Consider the following 20,535-nt stretch of genomic DNA (forward strand, 5'->3'; position numbering starts at 1 on the left):
GGAAAGAAAAGAAAGAAGGATGGACATTGAGTATAGCGATGTAAAATAAAATTGTTATAAAGGAAAACAGCACAGGGTTAGGTTAAAAAAAGCGGTCAGGCAATAATCATACAATGGAAAATCCAAAATGGAATGTAGCGATACCAGAGAAGGAAAGTTGCTACTCACAATATAGCAGAGATGCTGAGTCACGATAGGCACAACAAAAACAGTTATAGCTTTCGGCCATTAAGGCCTCTGTCAGCAGTAGACACACATGTCACACATGACACACATGTCTACAGTCTCAGAGAACTGAAACTACAGTACGAGCAGCAGCACCAATGCATGATGGGAGTGGCGACTGGGTGGCGGTAAGGAGGAGGCTGGGGTGGGGAGGGGGAGGGATAGTATGGTGGGAGTGGAGGACAGTGAAGTGTTGCAATTTAGATGGAAGGCAGGAGAGAAGATGTGGAGGGGGAAGGGGGAAAGTAGCGGAGAGGAGAGAAATCAAAGGAAAAGAAATTAAAAGACTAGGTGTGGCAGTGAAAAGACGGCTGTATAGTGATGGAATGGCAACAGGGAGGGGACTGGACGGGTGTACCAGATCCCGGTCCCACATATTGGTTGGCTCATGAAATACCCTCTAATGGCCTTACGATCAAAATACCCATCTCTGGTTGACACCCCTCCTTCCACAATGACCTCCACCTTTTCAGGTTCTGCCAATACTTAGCCTTCACCAACATAGTCCTGCAAAACCATATCAATCAAGCCCAATCCTTCTTGCAGTATCTTCTCTCCATCCACAAAATTCTCCTGCTATGTAATCCCAAATTCCTGGAATTCATAACACACATTGAAACTCTTACCCTGCAGGAACTTGAGCAACATGCACAAAGTCACCTCATAAAGCTCTCCATACTGCTCACTTCCTACTCCCGTCTCAGAGTAGCACTGTCCACCACTTCTAAAGCCACCTCCAAACCTCTCCCACACCCCCTCATAGATGACAAAACCTGTCTTGCAGACTTACTACACTTACCCCACCCTCAAAAACTCCCTCCCACCACCACACAAAAACCAGAACCTAAACAGACCCGCAACACAGTTATGAACCTTTCCTCCAGAAGCCTTAGTCCCACAGAAATATCAGTCCTTTCCAAAGGCCTCACCTTTTGCCCCACTCCCAAATGCAACCATGCATGACTAGTTAAAGACCTTTTCTCCTTCTCCTGGTCCCTACAGTGGAAACACTTTTTCGCCACCAACCCGAACAATCAGACTCAACCAGAGGCCAATATTGAACCTTGCCTAACTCAGTTCACTCCTCCATCCAACCATGATCCACCCCCACTGCCTCCAAACCACCCCATGTTAACTTTCCAGAATTTCTTAACCGCAAACCTTGCCTCACCAACATTCCCCAGATCCCTCAACATGCAAACTAACCTTACATCCACAGAAAGAACCACAGTCCACCATTTAAAAACTGATCCCAACCTTATAATCCTACCTGCAGACAAAGGATTCAACACCATTGTTTTGAACCACAAGGATTACGTTGCAGAAGGACTCCATCAGCTGTCAGATATTCCCACCTACAAACCATGCCACAGTGGTCCCATTCCAGTAATCCAGCAGGATCTCCAGTCACTACTCAAATCCTTAGTTCCATCCCAAAACCTCTCCCCAGAGTCCATCTCTCTACTTACCCCTACCACTCCCCGCATTCCCACCTTCTACGTGCTTTCTAAAGTCCATAAACCCAACCACCTAGGACACCCCATTGTGGCCAGTTACTGTGCCCTCACTGAGAGAATCTCTGGTCTCATAGACCAACACCTTCAACCTATTACCTGGAACCTATCCTCCTATATAAAAGATACTAACCATTTCCTTGACCGACTCTCCACAGTTCCTGTCCCTTTACCACACGGTGCCCTGCTCGTCACTATTGATGCCACCTCCCCGTACATTAACATTCCTAACGCCCATGGCCTTACTGCTATTGAACACTACCTTACCAGACACCCTATGGATTCTAAACTAACAGCCTCCTTCCTAGTCTCCTATATCCTCACCCACAATTACTTCTCCTTTGAAGGCATTACCTACAAACAAATCCATGGTACGGCTATAGGCACCCACATGGCACCATCCTATGCTAACCTATTCATGGGCCATCTAGAGGAATCCTTTCTAAAAACCGAGAATCCTAAACCCCTCACCTGGTTCAGATTCGTTGATGACATCTTTGCTATTTGGATTGAAGGTGAGGACACCTTATTCACATTCCTCCAGAACCTCAACAACTTCTCCCTCATTTGTTTCACTTGGTCCTACTCAACCCAACAAGCCACCTTCCTAGATGTTGACTTCCACCTCAGAAATGGCTACATCAGTACCTCCGTCCATATCAAACCTACTAACCAGCAGCAATACCCATTTCATACCAAGAAGTCCCTTCTGTACAGCCTAGCCACCCATGGTAGCCACAACTGCAATGACGAGCAGTGCCTCTCAAAATATACCGAGGGTCTCACTGAAGCCTTCACTGACCGTAATTATCCTCCCATCCTTGTATAAAAACAAATCTCCCGTGCCTCATCTTCAGCCTCCCACCGCCTCCCAAAGTCCCACAGTCTGGCCACAGAGGAGTATTCCCCCTGGTAACTCAGTACCATCAGGGACTGGAGCAACTGAATTACATTTTCTGCCAAGGTTTCTATTACCTCTCATTGTGCCCTGAAATGAGGAATGTCCTGCCCACTATCCTTCCCACCCCTCCTACCTTGGTATTTCGCTGTCCACCGAACCTAGACAATATAATTGTCCATTCTTACACAACTCCTGCTCCCAATCCCTTCCCTCATGGCTCATAACCCTGTAATAGACCTAGATGCAAGACCTGTCCCATATATCTTCCTACCATCAGCTACTCCAGTCTGGTCACTAACATCACCTATCCCATGAAAGGCAGGGCTACCTATGAAACCAGTCATGTGATTTACTAGCTAAGCTGCAACCACTGTGCTGCATTCTATGTAGGCATGACAACCAACAAGCTGTCTGTCTGCATGAACAGCCACTGACAAACTGTGGCCAAAAAACAAGTGAGAATCTGTATCACTAGTTTCTCTTCATGTCATTATGGCTGAGAAGGACTGAATACACATTCCATTCTGTAACATGTAGCTCATGCTTATAAGGAAGACCTAGTAAACTTATCACAAAGTTGTTTGTAGCACACAATGACCCAGACTGTGGCAAGTTAGGTTAAACTTTGCTATTGCAGCTGTCCATAATGAAGCTACTTTCTGTGCACTTTTAGATGAGATGACAATGAAGCATTGTTTATAAGATGCAAGGGCAGAGACCATTAATGCTGTTGCCAATTACAGTCATTTCTTCTCCTGTTCCACTTACAAGTTGTGTGAGGAAAGATGACTGTCTATATGCCTCTGTATGAGTCCAAATTTCTCTAATCTTTTCATTGCGGTCCTTATGTGAAATGTACATTGGCGGCAGTAGAACTGTTCTGCAGTCAGCTGAAAATACCAGTACTCTAAATTTTCTGGATACTGTTTCACAAAAAAAGAACACCGTCTTTCTGCCAGGCATTCCCATTTGAGTTTACAAAGCATCTCCGTAACACTTACAAGCTGATTGAACCCACCAATAGCAAATCTAGCAGCACACATTGGAATTGCTTCAGTGTCTGCCTTTAATCCAAACTGATGGGGATCCCAAACATGTGAGAAGTGCTCAAGAATGGGTTGCACAAATGTTCTGCGTGTGGCCTCCTGCACAGATGAGCTACACTTATGTAAAATCCTCCTGATGAACTGAAATCAACCATTTGCCTTTGCTTTTATCGTCCTTATCAGGGTGCTCCATTTCATATTGCTTTGCGATGCTATGCCTAGATGTATTGTATTCAAATATCATAGGATCGTTTTTCCTACTCATCTGCAGTAGCTTGCATGCTGACATTCATCACAACACACAGAGATTCTGCCTGAGTCATACTGTATCATCCTACAGTCATTCAATGATGAGACTTTCCCATATACTACAGCATCACCAGCTAACAGTCAAAGATTACTTCTCGCCCTATCTGTGAGATAATTTATGATGTAGAGAACAAGAGCAGTTCTATCACAAGTTGCTGGGGCACTCCTGACAATATTCTTGTCTCTGATGAACTTGCACTGTCTAGAACAACATACTGGGTTCTAGTATTTCAGCAGTCTTCAAGACACTCACATATCTGGAAATCTGTCCTGTATGCTCGGACATTTGTTAACAGTCTGCAATTGGGCACCATGTGAAATGCTTTCCAGAAATATAGGGACATGGAACCTGCCTGTTGCTCTTCATCCATCGTTCGCAGGATTTTGTGAGAAAAGGGCAAGCTGCATTTTGTATAAATGATGCTTTCTAAATCCACATTGATTTGTGGGTAGCAGCTTTTTTGTCTCAGGGAAATTTACTATATTCAAACAGACTATGCTCAAGAATTCAGCAGCAAAGAGTTATTAAGTGTATTGGTTTGTAATTTTGTGGTTCTGTTCTTTTGCCCTTCTTACAAACAGGAGTCACCTGCACTTTCTTCCAGTCTGTTTGGACTTTGTGCTGGGCAAGAGAGTCATGATAAATGCAAGCTAAGTGAGGGGTCAGAACCATAGAGTGCACTCTGTACAACCAAACTGAGGTTCCATCTGGAGTTTGTGACTTATTTATTTTCAACTCTTTCAGTTCTCTATACCAAAGATCCTCCCCAAGAACCAAGAACCTTGCTGTTGGTGGGGAGGCTTGCGTGCCTCAGTGATACAGATAGCCGTACCGTAGGTGCAACCACAATGGAGGGGTATCTCTTGAGAGGCCAGACAAACGTGTGGTTCCTGAAGAGGGGCAGCAACCTTTTCAGTAGTTGCAGGGGCAACAGTCTGGATGATTGACTGATCTGGCCTTGTAACACTAACCAAAACGGTCTTGTTGTGCTGGTACTGCGAACGGCTGAAAGCAAGGGGAAACTACAGCTATAATTTTTCCCGATGGCATGCAGCTTTACTGTATGGTGAAATGATGATGGCGTCCTCTTGGGTGAAATATTCCGGAGGTAAAATAGTCCCCCATTCGGATCTCCGGGCGGGGACTACTCAGGAGGACGTCGTTATCAGGAGAAAGAAAACTGGCGTTCTACGGATCGGAGCGTGGAATGTCATCCCTTATTTGGGCAGGTAAGTTAGAAAATTTAAAAAGGGAAATGGATAGGTTAAAGTTAGGTATAGTGGGAATTAGTAAAGTTCGGTGGTAGGAGGAACAAGACTTTTGGTCAGACGAATACAGGATCATAAATACAAAATCAAATAGGGGTAATGCAGGAGTAGCTTTAATAATGAATAGGAAAATAGGAGTGCGGGTAAGCTACTACAAACAGCATAGTGAACGCATTATTGTGGCCAAGATATACACGAAGCCCACGCCTACTACAGTAGTACAAGTTTATATGACAACTAGCTCTGTAGATGACGAAAAAATTGAAGAAATGTATGATGAAATCAAGGAAATTATTCAGGTAGTGAAGGGAGACAAAAATTTAATAGTCATGGGTGACTGGAATTCAGTAGTAGGAAAAGGGAGAGAAGGAAATATAGTAGGAGAATATGGATTGGGGCCAAGAAATGAAAGAGGAAGCCGCCTCTGGTTGTACAGAGATTCAGGGAGAGCATAAGGGAACAATTGACAGGAATGGGGGAAAGAAATACCGTAGAAGAAGAATGAGTAGCTTTGAGGAATGAAATAGTGAAGGCAGCAGAGGATCAAGTAGGTAAAAAATCGGGGGCTAGTAGAAATCCTTGGGTAACAGAAGTAATATTGAATTTAATTGATGAAAGGAGAAAATATAAAAATGCAGTAAATGAAGCAGGCAAAAAGGAATACAAATGTCTCAAAAATGAAATCGACAGGAAGTGCAAAATGGCTAAGCAGGGATGGCTAGAGGAGAAATGTAAGGATGTAGAGGCTTATCTCACTAGGGGTAAGATAGATACTGCCTACAGGAAAATTAAAGAGACCTTTGGAGAGAAGAGAACCACTTGTTTGAATGTCAAGAGCTCAGATGGGAACCCAGTACTAAGCAAAGAAGGGAAAGCAGAAAGGTGGAAGGAGTATATAGAGGGTCTATACAAGGGCGATGTACTTGAGAACAATATTATGGAAATGGAAGAGGATGTAGATGAAGATGAAATGGGAGATACGATACTGCGTGAAGAGTTTGACAGAGCACTGAAAGACCTGAGTCAAAACAAGGCCCCGGGAGTAGACAACATTCCATTAGAACTACTGACGGCCTTAGGAGAGCCAGTCCTGACAAAACTCTACCATCTTGTGAGCAAGATGTATGAGACAGGCAAAATACCCCCAGACTTCAAGAATTATATAATAATTCTAATCCCAAAGAAAGCAGGTGCTGACAGATGTGAAAATTACCGAACTATCAGTTTAATTAATCACAGATGCAAAATACTAACGCGAATTCTTTACAGAAGAATGGAAAAACTGGTAGAAGCCGACCTCGGAGGAGATCAATTTGGATTACGTAGAAATATTGGAACACATGAGGCAATACTGACCCTACTACTTATCTTAGAAGCTAGATTAAGGGAAGGCAAACCTACGTTTCTAGCATTTGTAGACTTAGAGAAAGCTTTTGACAATGTTGACTGGAATACTCTCTTTCAAATTCTGAAGGTGGCAGGGGTAAAATACAGGTAGCGAAAGGCTATTTACAATTTGTATAGAAACCAGATGGCAGTTATAAGAGTCGAGGGGCATGAAAGGGAAGCAGTGGTTGGGAAGCGAGTGAGACAGGGTTGTAGCCTCTCCCCGATGTTGTTCAATCTGTATATTGAGCAAGCAGTGAAGGAAATAAAAGAACAATTCGGAGTAGGTATTAAAATCCATGGAGAAGAAATAAAAACTTTGAGGTTCGCCGATGACATTGTAGTTCTGTCAGAGACAGCAAAGGACTTAGAAGAGCAGTTGAACGGAATGGATAGTGTCTTGAAAGGAGGATATAAGATGAACATCAACAAAAGCAAAACGAGGATAATGGAATGTAGTCGAACTAAGTCGAGTGATGCTGAGGGAATTGGGTTAGGAAATGAGACACTTAAACTAGTAAAGGAGTTTTGCTATTTGGGGAGTAAAATAACTGATGATGGTCAAAGTAGAGAATATATAAAATGTAGACTGGCAATGGCAAGGAAAGCGTTTCTGAAGAAGAGAAATTTGTTAACATCGAGTATAGGTTTAAGTGTCAGGAAGTCGTTTCTGAAAGTATTTGTGTGGAGTGTAGCCATGTATGGAAGTGAAATATGGACGATAACTAGTTTGGACAAGAAGAGAATAGAAGCTTTCGAAATGTGATGCTACAGAAGAATGCTGAAGATTAGATGGGTAGATCATATAACTAATGAGGAGGTATTGAATAGGATTGGGGAGAAGAGAAGTTTGTGGCACAACTTGACTAGAAGAAGGGATTGGTTGGTAGGACATGTTCTGAGGCATCAAGGGATCACCAGTTTAGTATTGGAGGGAAGCGTGGAGGGTAAAAATTGTAGAGGGAGACCAAGAGATCAATACACTAAACAGATACAGAAGGATGTACGTTGCAGTAGGTACTGGGAGATGAAGAAGCTTGCACAGGATAGAGTATCATGGCGAGCTGCATCAAACCAGTCTCAGGACTGAAGACCGCAACAACAACAACAACAACAACACACCAAAGATGCTTATTACTATGTCCTCCATACAGGAGTCTGGGTGTGATGGTCAAACAATGGTATGTCTGTATGATCCTTCTGTGTCAATGACACTCCCTCAGAATTATTGAGATCCTTAGGACAGAAAGCCAAGACAAAGCTATTCTGCCTGGTGTATAGGAGGGGCAAAATACCCTCAAACTTCTTGAAGAATGTAGTAATTCCAGTTACAAAGAGAGTAGGAACTGACAGCTATGAATGCTACCAAACCATTAGTTTGATGAATTATGGTTGCACATTATTTATAGAAGATGGAAAATCTGGTAGAAGCCAACCTTGCAGCAGATAAGTTTGACTTCTGGTGAAATGTAGGAACCCACAAGGTAATATGGACATTACAACTTATCTCAGAATATAGGGTAAAGGAAGGAAAATCTATTTTTATAATATTTGTAGTTTTAGAGAAAGCTTTTGAGAATGTTGCCTGGAATACACTTTTTGAAATTCTAAAAGTAGCAGGGATAAAATACAGGCAGCCAAAGGTGTATTAGACTCTAGTTATAATAGGCGGAGGACGTGAAAGCCAATCAGTAGCTCAGAAAAGAGTGACACACACACAGCTGTAACCTATCTCCAATGTTATTCAGCCTGTACATGGAGCAAGCAGCAAAGCAAACCAAGGAGCTATTTGTAGAGCAAATTAGAGTAAAGGGAGAAGAAAAAAATTTGATGCTTGCTGATGATATTGCAATTCTGTCAGAGACAGCAGAGGGCATGGAAGAGCAGTTGAATGGCATAGGTAGCACCTTGAAAGAGGTTACAAGATGAATATCAAAAAAAGTAAACCAAGGGTAATGGAATGTAGTTGCTTTAAATCAGGTGATGCTGAAGAAGGAACAGATTAGGAAATCAAACAGTAAATGTTGTAAATGCGTTTTGGTATTTGTACAGCAAAAGTAACAGCTGATGGCCAATGTAGAGAGGATATAAAATGTTGGTTGACTATAGCATGATAAGCATTTCTGTAAAAGAAGAAATTGTTAATGTCTAACATAAATTTAAGTGTTAGGAAATCTTTTCTGGAGATATTTGTATGTAGTATAGCCTTACACATAAGTGAGTCATAGATGATAAGCAGCTTAGACATGAGGAGAACAGAAGCTTTTGAAATGTGGTACTACAGAAGAATGGTGAAGATTAGGTGCAAAGATCAAGTAACTAATGAGGAGGTACTGAATCAAATTGGGGACAAAAGAAATTTATGGCCCAACTTGACTGAAAGAAGGGATCAATTGATAGGAGACATCCTGAGGCACCAACAAATTTTCAGTTTGGTAATGTTGGTTTGATATCCTTGCCAGACTCCTGTATGTTGGACAAGAAGTTGTTTGTGGTCAAGAGTTTTATTTATTTATCTTACAGCTCGAAACATGTATTTAACATGCATGGGCAATGTTATAATAATTACATTCAGATTATTGATACACAATATAAATAGATTACATGCTACTAAGTAAAATATCATTTAAGTATATTTAATATAGTTGGAGTGATATGTGACCCCATCATAAACAGTGCGAGTGTCACATACAATGGATAGCGCCTTTAAAATTCAAACATTCCTAGTACTACCATGTGGAATCCAAAGTCAGTTGCATGCTAACATTAACCCAGATTCTTGTTTATTTGGCTTATGCTTGCTTGCATTCATTTTGTGAATTCTTCACAATGTCATGCTCTGATAATTCTTTGTCTGTCCCTGACCTTGCTATCGGATTCTCTGCTCACCCATTAGGTTGATACACTGTGTTTTTGTGAGCACCATGGGCTCGTTCTGGTTTTCCTAGATGTTCTCATCTTGCTACATGAAAAATAGTAGGAGGGAAGTGTGGGGGATAAAAACTGTAGAGGTGACCAACTCGTGGATACAGTAAGCAGTATGCAGGATGCAGTAGTTATTCAGACATGAAGAGGCTTGAACAAAATGGAGTAGTATGGAGAGCTGCATCAGACCAGTCTTTCGATTCAAGACTCCACCAGTAATATATGTTTACAAGTAATATATGCCTCCCCATATATGTTGCCTGACAAAGAAAATTGAAGTACCCATAAAGGGGACTAGGAAACCAAATGAAACTTCACAAATTGATGGGTTACAGTATGTGATATTATTTCAGTGATTACAAAAGTGAGTGTCAAATTTACAACTTGGAAGTATGAGCCCACTTATCAGATTCACACTGTGCTCCCTCTGGCCTGCATGTATACACTGATTTGGTTGTTGTATCCTCTCCTGAGGCAAGTTGGCCTATAATTTTGTTGTTGGTCTTTGATGTCCTGGATAATGGCTCAGGGATGGAGTTGATGCCCAAGCTGGTCCCAAACATTTTCTATCAGCAACAAATATGGGGATCTTGATGGCCATGTGACTATCTCAAATCATGCAGATAGCTCACACTCCATGTGTGGACAAGCATTGTCCTGTTGAAAAATGACACCATGCTACTGGTGCATAAGAGAAAACACATGAAGATGCAGGATGTCTGTGATATACCTTTATGCTGCCAGAGTTCCCTCAATCACTGCCATCTGTGACGTGAAGTTGTAGCTGATGGATCCCCACACCTTGCCACCAGTAGTAACACTGTGGTGCCTCTCCAAAACATTGTAAGAATGGGACTACTCTCCAGGTCATTCTCATACTTGACAACAGTGGTCCTCCAGGATAGTGCAGAATCGTGATTCATTGCTGAACACAATACAATGCCATTCATCACCAGTACATGCTTCCTGGCCACTGTAACACTCCATCCTCAACCGTTTGTGTTGAGATGTTAATGGCAGCCTACACGTTGAATGCTAATTCCCTGGTCCGGCTGCTGCTAGTTTGCAACTGGTGGTGCAAGATGACAGAGAATAAAGCAGGGAGACCATTACTTGTTCTCAAATGGTAGGTGCATATACAAACAGACTTGGTCTACTTGAAGGATGAGTATGCCTGCCCTCACATTCCATGCAGTTCAACATCAGACAGCTGTCACATTTGAATGCTCCTCAAATCTAGATATTGAACAATTTGACCAGCTGATGAAATGGAGACCCACAGTGAGGCACCTTCCAGACTGTAAGGTCCTGATAACACTGTCTCACATGCATATGCAATGCCTCCATGTCCTTCACAGTGATCACTCAACATCTGAGGCTTTTCACATGCCTTATATACCATAACACACCTAGTAACAACACCAAACACAAACAACAATAATGGACTCTGGTGCCCATTCCAACTGTCATAAATAATAGAAACATTTACATATCCACAGAGGATGTGCATGTGTACGAAGTTAATTTGACATCTGGCCATGTCTTATGGGTAGTTCACCTTTTTTGTCAGGTTGCGCATTTAATCAGGTAGACCACACTGCTTTCCAGACTTCCAGTATCTATCTACATATTATTTGAGTAAGTAACCAATACACAATAGACTTATCTGCTAGAATTAGAGTTTTTTTACTCACTATTTATGTTATTCAAATTACTTTGAAGGAGTTCTTCAACCAAATAATATGCTTTTATTTTAATCCAAGTGTCTAATATGTGCTTGAATTTATTGAAAGGAAAGTTTTTTTACTATGATGGCAGTTTGTTGTCTAACTTCAAGCTTAGATATTTATGGCTCTTGTGTATGACTGACAGTATTGAAAATGGTATGTATTATTTATAAAAAAAATCACAATTTTTTCAGTACATATTTATTCTTAGGAGCTACAATTTGGTGATAATATCAGTCAACATTTCTCTTACAAGTTCTATTTTTCTACACAGTCTGCATCATGTTCTATGATTTTATGACAGCATTGTGTAAGAGAGTGTGTTCCCTGTTTGTAAAAGCTCTTGTCCTCTATTTGTAACCATGGTTTCACTGCATGGATTAACTCTCATAATCTTCAAAATGTGTCCCATGATGGCCCAAACAGATGGATGTCCAAGAGCACCAGGACTATGGGATGGATGAGGCAATGGTGTCCAACCTAATTTGGTGATTTGTTCCCAGCTTATGAGACATGTGGACATGCATTGTCATGTTTGAGCAAGATTTCTTTTGGATTCTTGTCAGACTGAACATGATGGAAACAGTTCTTGAGTCTTCATATATGCCTCCCAATTAATGGTTGACCATTGTGGCAACTCATCCATGAGAATGGCACCATTCCTATCCCAAAACACTACAGTTATGATTTTCCCAGTAGAGGGAAGTGCCTTGAATTTCCCCTTTTTTGTTGATTGGGGGTGGAACCACTCCAGAGACTGAGATTTTGTTTCCAGCTCATAGTGGTGCACCCAGGTTTCACCAACTGTAATGACCTGTGTTGGAAAGGCCTCTCAATTGGCTTCAAACTGATATATCAGTTCAGATGAAATGGCTTATCTTCCAATCTTGTGTTCTGTTGTGACTTTTTATAGAACCTTTCTTGAGCGCACCTGTGAATATCCAAGAGTATCAATCACTGCATACTTCCAATGCTCACTGATGGCTGCAAAGCCATCTGCCAAGTTATGTGCCGGTCTGCATGAACAATGGCTTCCACACAGTTCATCATGTCAGCAGCTCTGGCAGGAGGCCAACTCAATTTCTATACTTCCTGTCTCTCTTTACCGGTCACACAATAGTATGCTTATCAACTGCATAATTACCATACACTGCACACAAACATTTATGGATGTTCATCACAGTTTATTTTCCACAATAAGAATTAAATTACAGGATATTGCTTGTAACCTGTGTCTTGCATAGACACCTATTTGGTCATTCACTACAGCTGTGCCATATGTCAGCATTGTTGGAAACTTCACACAAGTTGTGGGTTTACAGCCCAGAAAAGTGATGTGTAACCCTATGCCTACCTTGCTGATGAATGCTGCTCACATGCTTTCAAACAACATAATAATTTAATGTTTAGGAGAGCAAACTATTGTGCCTATTTGGGGTATACATTTGCATGTGGCAAGTAATCACAAAGGACTACATGTGTCTTCGAGATGGGATTATGATCACATTAACTACCCAAGTGGTCGGATTGTTTGTACATGCTCCATGGATCATAGTCCCAGGTCAGAGAAATACATTGGCCCTGCAGCAAAAACCATGGATATCAGTAAGAAAAAGTGATAAAAAAGAAACAAAAGTATAGTTTGAAATACATATTCACTCTGTTGTAAAATTTAGATCTCTCAAGTTAACATTTGCATGTGATACAAAGAACTGCTTATTTTGAAGAGTTATTGCATCATCATTCAAGAATAAATGGCACATATATCTGAGAAGCCTAGTTAAATCAAACAATGGAAACCCCATGTAGGAATATCAACAATGTGCACATGTGACTGCCAACTCCAGCATCTTGGGCTGGAAAAGACAGAAATGTTAAGTTGCAGACAGGCACAATTAAAAGGCACTTGCATAAAGCTTTCAGCCACAGCCTTCATCAACAAAAGACAAACACACACGATTTGTACACACAAGCAAGCACACCTCATGCACACATGACTGTCATCTCCAGCATCTGTGGCCAGTATGCCAGCATTCTGGCCCAAGATGCTGTGCATGAGGTGTGCTTGCTTGTGTGTATGAATGATGTGTGTTTCTCTTTTGTTGATGAAGGCTGTGGCTGAAAGCTTTATGCAAGTGTCTTTTAATTGTGCCTGCCTGCAACTTAATGTGTCTTCTTTATGGTAAGTAGCAATCTGTCTTTTCCTACATTGTTGAGAATCATAGTATTGATTTACACAATTTATCCATGGTCAAGACTAAAGGTGAGCTAAATAATACTCAGTAACCACAATGTAAGAGAAAAGCCAAGTTCATGAGAAGATTAATCATTAACAAAGGGGAACATTTTAACACGCAGAAGAAATCTCAAATTTGAAGCAACTAAAATGATGTTCTCATACATGTTATGGCTGTAAAAAAGTAATGGGAGGATTATTTACTGAAAGATCCTTGTACATTTGATCTCAATTTATCTTTGACATATATTTTCCAATTTTTTTACACACACACACAGGCTTAGAGTCCTTTGTAATGGTTTTCATGGAATTCTTGGGGACCCAGATATGTCTGATTGCTTTTTTCTTCCATCTGAATATTTAACTTGAACCTGACGAGTTTCCTTGTAATAGAACACCGTACTGCCACTGTCATGAAAGAAGGCATATTAACAGAAGTAATATATTTTTGATACCATAATTTCTTAGTTTGTATAAAAGAGGAGGTATGTGTACAAAATTTTTGATTAGATACCTTGTGTGTTCAGATCATGAGAGCCTTTGGTCTCTTATGGGACACAATAGTTTAACACTTTGATTCTCTGTTATTTGTTCCATTAGATTAAATTTTCTCTGTCTTTGAGCTGTTTACATATATTTAGTTAGCTTTGGCTAGCAGCTACTGTCCTCAGCTATCTATTTTTATCCAAAAACTACTAGCAAATTCTCAGCTGACGTGAACAACGTCATGTCTCCAGATAATATGCCCATTTTATGTTAAATGATATTTATTGGTTTAGATAGTAAGCGATTTGCTGCTCTTATTCTTTTGTTAAAATGTGTTTGATATACATTGCAATCTATATTGCTAGATAATTATATAAAAAAAGGATTGAATCTGTTGGAGTAATATATTCGTTGATATCTGAAGTCATTTTATCCAGTGTAATATGATACTCCATTAGAAGGGGAGGGGCGGCTATAGCCCCCATATCCCACCCCCCTTGCCACTGCCCCTGGTTTCATCTAAAAGAACTGGGATAATTTCGACTTTACAGTCATTACTGTGTAATTTATGGCTTAAACTGTCTTTGAGGCAGTTAAAACAGAACCAGATTTTCTTCTTTTGACTGTCATTTGCACACTTAAAACAGTACACTGTTCACAGTTACAACACATTATTCTATTGATAACACATTTTTGCAGTAGCAGTGCACTCTAATCTATATTTCACATGACTAATCATAGGACTTTGTTGACAGAGCATATGTTTTTATTTTTCCATCCTTTCTGGTAGCAGCACTGTTTCTTTAAGCAATTATTTCCTTAATAGCGCATGAAACACACACATTATCACAATAAATGGTGAAGTTTCCACAGGTCAACATCTTCCCTCATGGTTGCTATACAGGATGGAGTAAACCCCCCCCCCCCCCCCCCCCTCCTCCGCTGCTAGTACTCTGTGACAAGTGGGAGTATTGATGTTGAGTGACTGTTGGCAGACAGCTCAGATAATGTAGTTTCATTACGGATTATTGGAGTGTACGGCATGCTGTGTTCGTGGTTGAGCAATTCTTTAGAAACAATGGTTCTGTGGTCAATGTTCAACATCTTTTCCATCAAAAATTTTAGGTTGCACACCGAGATGCAGTCCCGATTTGAAACACAACATTTAGAAGTACTGGACCTGTGATGAAGAAGAAACCACCTGATCTTCCCCATTCAGATCAAACTCCAAGAAATATACACATAGTGAAACGGCACTTCTTGCTAATCCAAAATGATCCATTAGGCAAAAGACTGTATTGCTGGATGTGTCACATCATTTACTTCATCACATCTTTCATCATGGTTTCTAATTTCACCTGTACAAAAAATGATTGTCTAGCAGCTTAGTGAAATGGATTTTGTGGTACTTGGAGAATTTTGAGGCATAATGGATACCATTCAATTGGAAGATACGGTTGTCACAGTATTCATGAGTGTTGAAGCTCATTTTCATCTGGATGGTTAAGTTGCTGTATAGAACTGTTGGTACTGGCTATCAAATAATGCATAGGAACTCTGCCAAAAACCACTCCACAGCTCAAAAGTAACACCATGGTGCAGTATCTCTGAGGTAGGGATTTTTGGACCTTACTTTTTTGAAAAGGAAGGAACCACAATTACTGTGATTTCAGCATGCTACATCAAAATGTTAAACAAGTTTCTTTGTCCATAATTTGAAAGGCATCGGGTTAACATGAGAGAAATGTGGTTCCAACAGGGTGGTGCCACAGTCCACATGGCAAGAGCATCCATGGATGTGATTCAACAAAAGTTCTCAGGACATTTCATTTCACGATATGGTCATCTTCCTTGGCCCCATGCTCACCCCTTCTACAGATATGAGTTCTTTTGTGGAGCTGCTTGAAATCCAGAGCATTTTTGAACAAGCCCACACAATTGATGACCTCAAGTTTTCCATTCATCAGGAAATTGAAGCTGTGCTAAATGTAATGTTGGAGAAAGCCATGTGTAACTTTCAGGAGGGGATTCTTATTTTCTGAACCTAATTAAGGACATAATTTCAAAAATGCAATAAAAGCACTAGTCCTGAATGCAAGATTTCTTAAAATAAGCCATTTTTCAACTATTCGGCAGTGGAACAAGCATTTTCTCTACTCCATCCTGTATTTATTTGTAGAAGTAGCAGCTCATGATCTTTATTCAGCACCATATTAAACCATTAATATCACGGCCTGTACAAGACATACAGTTGTGACAATGAAGCAGTCACTGCAGGCTGTTTCTGTAAAGTATACTAACAATAAATTATGACTGGTGCTGTTCTACACAACTGATAACTATGGGAATTACTACTATATTACTTTAAATATTACACTCCTGGAAATGGAAAAAAGAACACATTGACACCGGTGTGTCAGACCCACCATACTTGCTCCGGACACTGCGAGAGGGCTGTACAAGCAATGATCACACGCACGGCACAGCGGACACACCAGGAACTGCGGTGTTGGCCGTCGAATGGCGCTAGCTGCGCAGCATTTGTGCACCGCCGCCGTCAGTGTCAGCCAGTTTGCCGTGGCATACGGAGCTCCATCGCAGTCTTTAACACTGGTAGCATGCCGCGACAGCGTGGACGTGAACCGTATGTGCAGTTGACGGACTTTGAGCGAGGGCGTATAGTGGGCATGCGGGAGGCCGGGTGGACATACCGCCGAATTGCTCAACACGTGGGGCGTGAGGTCTCCACAGTACATCGATGTTGTCGCCAGTGGTCGGCGGAAGGTGCACGTGCCCGTCGACCTGGGACCGGACCGCAGCGACGCACGGATGCACGCCAAGACCGTAGGATCCTACGCAGTGCCGTAGGGGACCGCACCGCCACTTCCCAGCAAATTAGGGACACTGTTGCTCCTGGGGTATCGGCGAGGACCATTCGCAACCGTCTCCATGAAGCTGGGCTACGGTCCCGCACACCGTTAGGCCGTCTTCCGCTCACGCCCCAACATCGTGCAGCCCGCCTCCAGTGGTGTCGCGACAGGCGTGAATGGAGGGACGAATGGAGACATGTCGTCTTCAGCGATGAGAGTCGCTTCTGCCTTGGTGCCAATGATGGTCGTATGCGTGTTTGGCGCCGTGCAGGTGAGCGCCACAATCAGGACTGCATACGACCGAGGCACACAGGGCCAACACCCGGCATCATGGTGTGGGGAGCGATCTCCTACACTGGCCGTACATCACTGGTGATCGTCGAGGGGACACTGAATAGTGCACGGTACATCCAAACCGTCATCGAACCCATCGTTCTACCATTCCTAGACCGGCAAGGGAACTTGCTGTTCCAACAGGACAATGCACGTCCGCATGTATCCCATGCCACCCAACGTGCTCTAGAAGGTGTAAGTCAACTACCCTGGCCAGCAAGATCTCCGGATCTGTCCCCCATTGAGCATGTTTGGGACTGGATGAAGCGTCGTCTCACGCGGTCTGCACGTCCAGCACGAACGCTGGTCCAACTGAGGCGCCAGGTGGAAATGGCATGGCAAGCCATTCCACAGGACTACATCCAGCATCTCTACGATCGTCTCCATGGGAGAATAGCAGCCTGCATTGCTGCGAAAGGTGGATATGCACTGTACTAGTGCCGACATTGTGCATGCTCTGTTGCCTGTGTCTATGTGCCTGTGGTTCTGTCAGTGTGATCATGTGATGTATCTGACCCCAGGAATGTGTCAATAAAGTTTCCCCTTCCTGGGACAATGAATTCACGGTGTTCTTATTTCAATTTCCAGGAGTGTATATGAGAGAAAATAGGCACTTTGAAAAGGGACACAGCCTCTCCGCTTAAACTGTTCAGCTGCTAATTTTATCTAATGCTTCAAAGAAACCATTAATATTGTCCAAATATTCTCATAAATTGTAGGAGTGATGAATCAAAGAGAAGGCCTTCTGTTTAGACTTAGATGTGATATATGAGCTAGCTTTTGTAATTAAACATTCCAATACACTTCTGAATTTATATGTGGAATTTTGATTAGTTATAGTCAACAACAGAGATAGCAATTAGGAATGACTTTAGTTTGTATTTATATCCTGAGCATTGGCAAGCTTCAAGATCCATGTCTTTTATTATTGTTTTGATGCCAGAGAAGGCATCTTCTGGAGTATTTTGTACACTGTTGATGTGTGCTATAGCCATTGTACAGTGAGATAAAATTGGCATGTCATACCTGATGTGGTGATAGAGTGAAAATTACTGGCTTCTGGATGGCAAAAAGTGTAAACTGTTATCCTTCAAGTGAGTGTGAAACTTATTGATGAAACCGCAGGTTGCATACAGTTCTCTCAGATGCTGGACAGTTCTTTAGCGAGGATAACAGTTTATTGTTAGAGAATGTAAGGGGCTGCCACTGATATCACTCGGCTGCTGTAAAACAGTTCCAGTGGCAGATGATGATATTATTTCTGCTATGAAGGCAAGACTGTATTCATGCAAAAGGGATGTCAGACCATTTTAGATACCCTGGTAGTCCACACAGATAGAATCTGTTGCTACATGTAGTAAGTGTTGAACATTAATTATCACCATCATCAATATAATCACTGAGGATATTAGCATGATCTTATTATATTCTTTCATTTCAGGGATCTTCTCAATGCAACACTTGGTAATAACAATACACTTTCAATAATGCAAAGTGCTATAGAAATGAGATATCGACTGATGCCCTATCTGTATTCCTACTTGGCTGATTCAGTAGAAAGTGGACTGCCCCTTATACGACCATCTTGGTTTCATGATCCTGATGTGGCTATCCTACAGGCAAGTAATCCAGATACTGACTTGTAGTACAAGACTTCATTATTACAAAAAATGTAATTTTTCATGTCTTACTTTCTCATGCTGCAAAGCATGACAGAAGCGTTTTGCAGTGTGAAAGCATTGTTCACTTGAGTACCATGCCTCTTGACAGAGGATTAATAGCACAATATTACTGAAAGGAAGGGCTCAAAAATTTTCATGTGCTGCATCTCACTATGTGAATTACATGTATGGATGTACCACAACATGCACTTTAATCAAGAGTTCAACTTTTTCCTATAAGGTGATGATTGCTTAGCATCAAGGGTGTTGAAAAGTAGAAAGAAGAGCAGCAGATAGTTTTGTATCATAATTTTTCTTGATAGCTGCCAGTGGATTGGTGCCTCAAGAAAATGTTTTTAATACTTCAAGAAGACTGTCTGCATAGATGGCTTCAGCCTTGAAATCACTTGCTTATGAAGTCAAGTTTTGTTGTTGGTCATTGGAGACCATGTTGTAGTAGTATATAATTTAGTGAAAAAGCACTGATGTTTATTGTATCACAAGATAGAACAGTATCTAGTTTCATCAGCAAGTGAAAGTGCACCATTATGGAAGGGAGGGGGGGGAGAAATCGGCTGAGGTTACATTAAGGAAACTTTACCAACAAGTTGTAGAGCCTACATTGGCATCTCCAAATCTAATAAAATGGGGACTCCTCGAGTGCTATGCTTCACCATTGTGCTATAGTAATCCTGATGAGCTTTGTAATGATCTACTGTTTCTATTACTTATAATTTGAAGCAGCTACTAATTAACAGTTGGATAGGTACATGGTATATATGATGTAATTTCTGTCTGGTAAGAAGGTATCAATTTTTGTATTATGTGAAATGGATTCGGAGCCTTTTATCTTTGTACTGTGCTCAAGCTTTTTTAGGTTCTTTACTTATTTCTGAATTAGAATGTTCTCAGCAGATAGTGGTGGGAATTTTTTTTTAAATCTTGAAACTTAGCAGAAACTCAGAAATTAACAGCTTTTAAAAACTACTACTGTTTCATACTGGTGAAAGAAAATGTTACTGATCATCTTTGCCTTCAACATGAGTTTCAAATTCCTTTAAAGCTGGAAATCTTTTGAATCTAAATTTTATATTTGTATAACACAACACTTCATTAAATGTGCTGACTGGTATCTCTAAATGACAGTGAAATTTTCATTATAATGAGACTTACACAAGAATTAAATTTTTGTTCTGTCTGAGAACTGAAATCAAAAACTTTGTCTTTTGCAATATTCTGTTCAGCTTTTAATCTACTACCAACATCCATTACAATAAATGTTACACTGTGCATTAAAATACTCAGTTCTTTAATAAACTCCAGGATAAGTCCTCATAAAGTAAAATAAAGCTGTTCTCAACCAAAATTTTGGTTTGAACATCACTTCAGTTCACTGTTCAATGATCTGTTGTTTGGTAAACCTTTGTTTTTTAACTAAATTATAGAGCTAGTTATAGAGGGAAATTCAGTTTAATGTGAACTCTGACCCAAGCTGCAACATGACATTTTTTGTATTAAAAATTCACTGTCAGAGGTGAAATATACCAATGAACCAAAATATGATGTTCACTTTTCACTGAGAGACTGAATGCTTTGTAGTGGCATTGTAGGCATTTGATATGATAAGGAATGTGTATAAGCAGAGTG

General features: G+C 41.1%; 1 protein-coding gene across 1 annotated transcript in view; it reads left to right on the top strand.

Annotated features, from left to right (window-relative positions):
* LOC126199272 (uncharacterized) overlaps positions 1-20,535 on the top strand; it is a 252,436-nt gene that overhangs the window by 188,839 nt on the left and 43,062 nt on the right. The window contains exon 11 of the mRNA XM_049936080.1: positions 18,669-18,846. Coding sequence (XP_049792037.1) covers positions 18,669-18,846 — 178 coding nt within the window. The remainder of the gene's footprint in view (positions 1-18,668; positions 18,847-20,535) is intronic.

The sequence above is a fragment of the Schistocerca nitens genome, chromosome 8 (assembly GCF_023898315.1).
Source record: "Schistocerca nitens isolate TAMUIC-IGC-003100 chromosome 8, iqSchNite1.1, whole genome shotgun sequence".
In the NCBI taxonomy this organism is placed as follows: Eukaryota; Metazoa; Arthropoda; class Insecta; order Orthoptera; family Acrididae; genus Schistocerca; species Schistocerca nitens.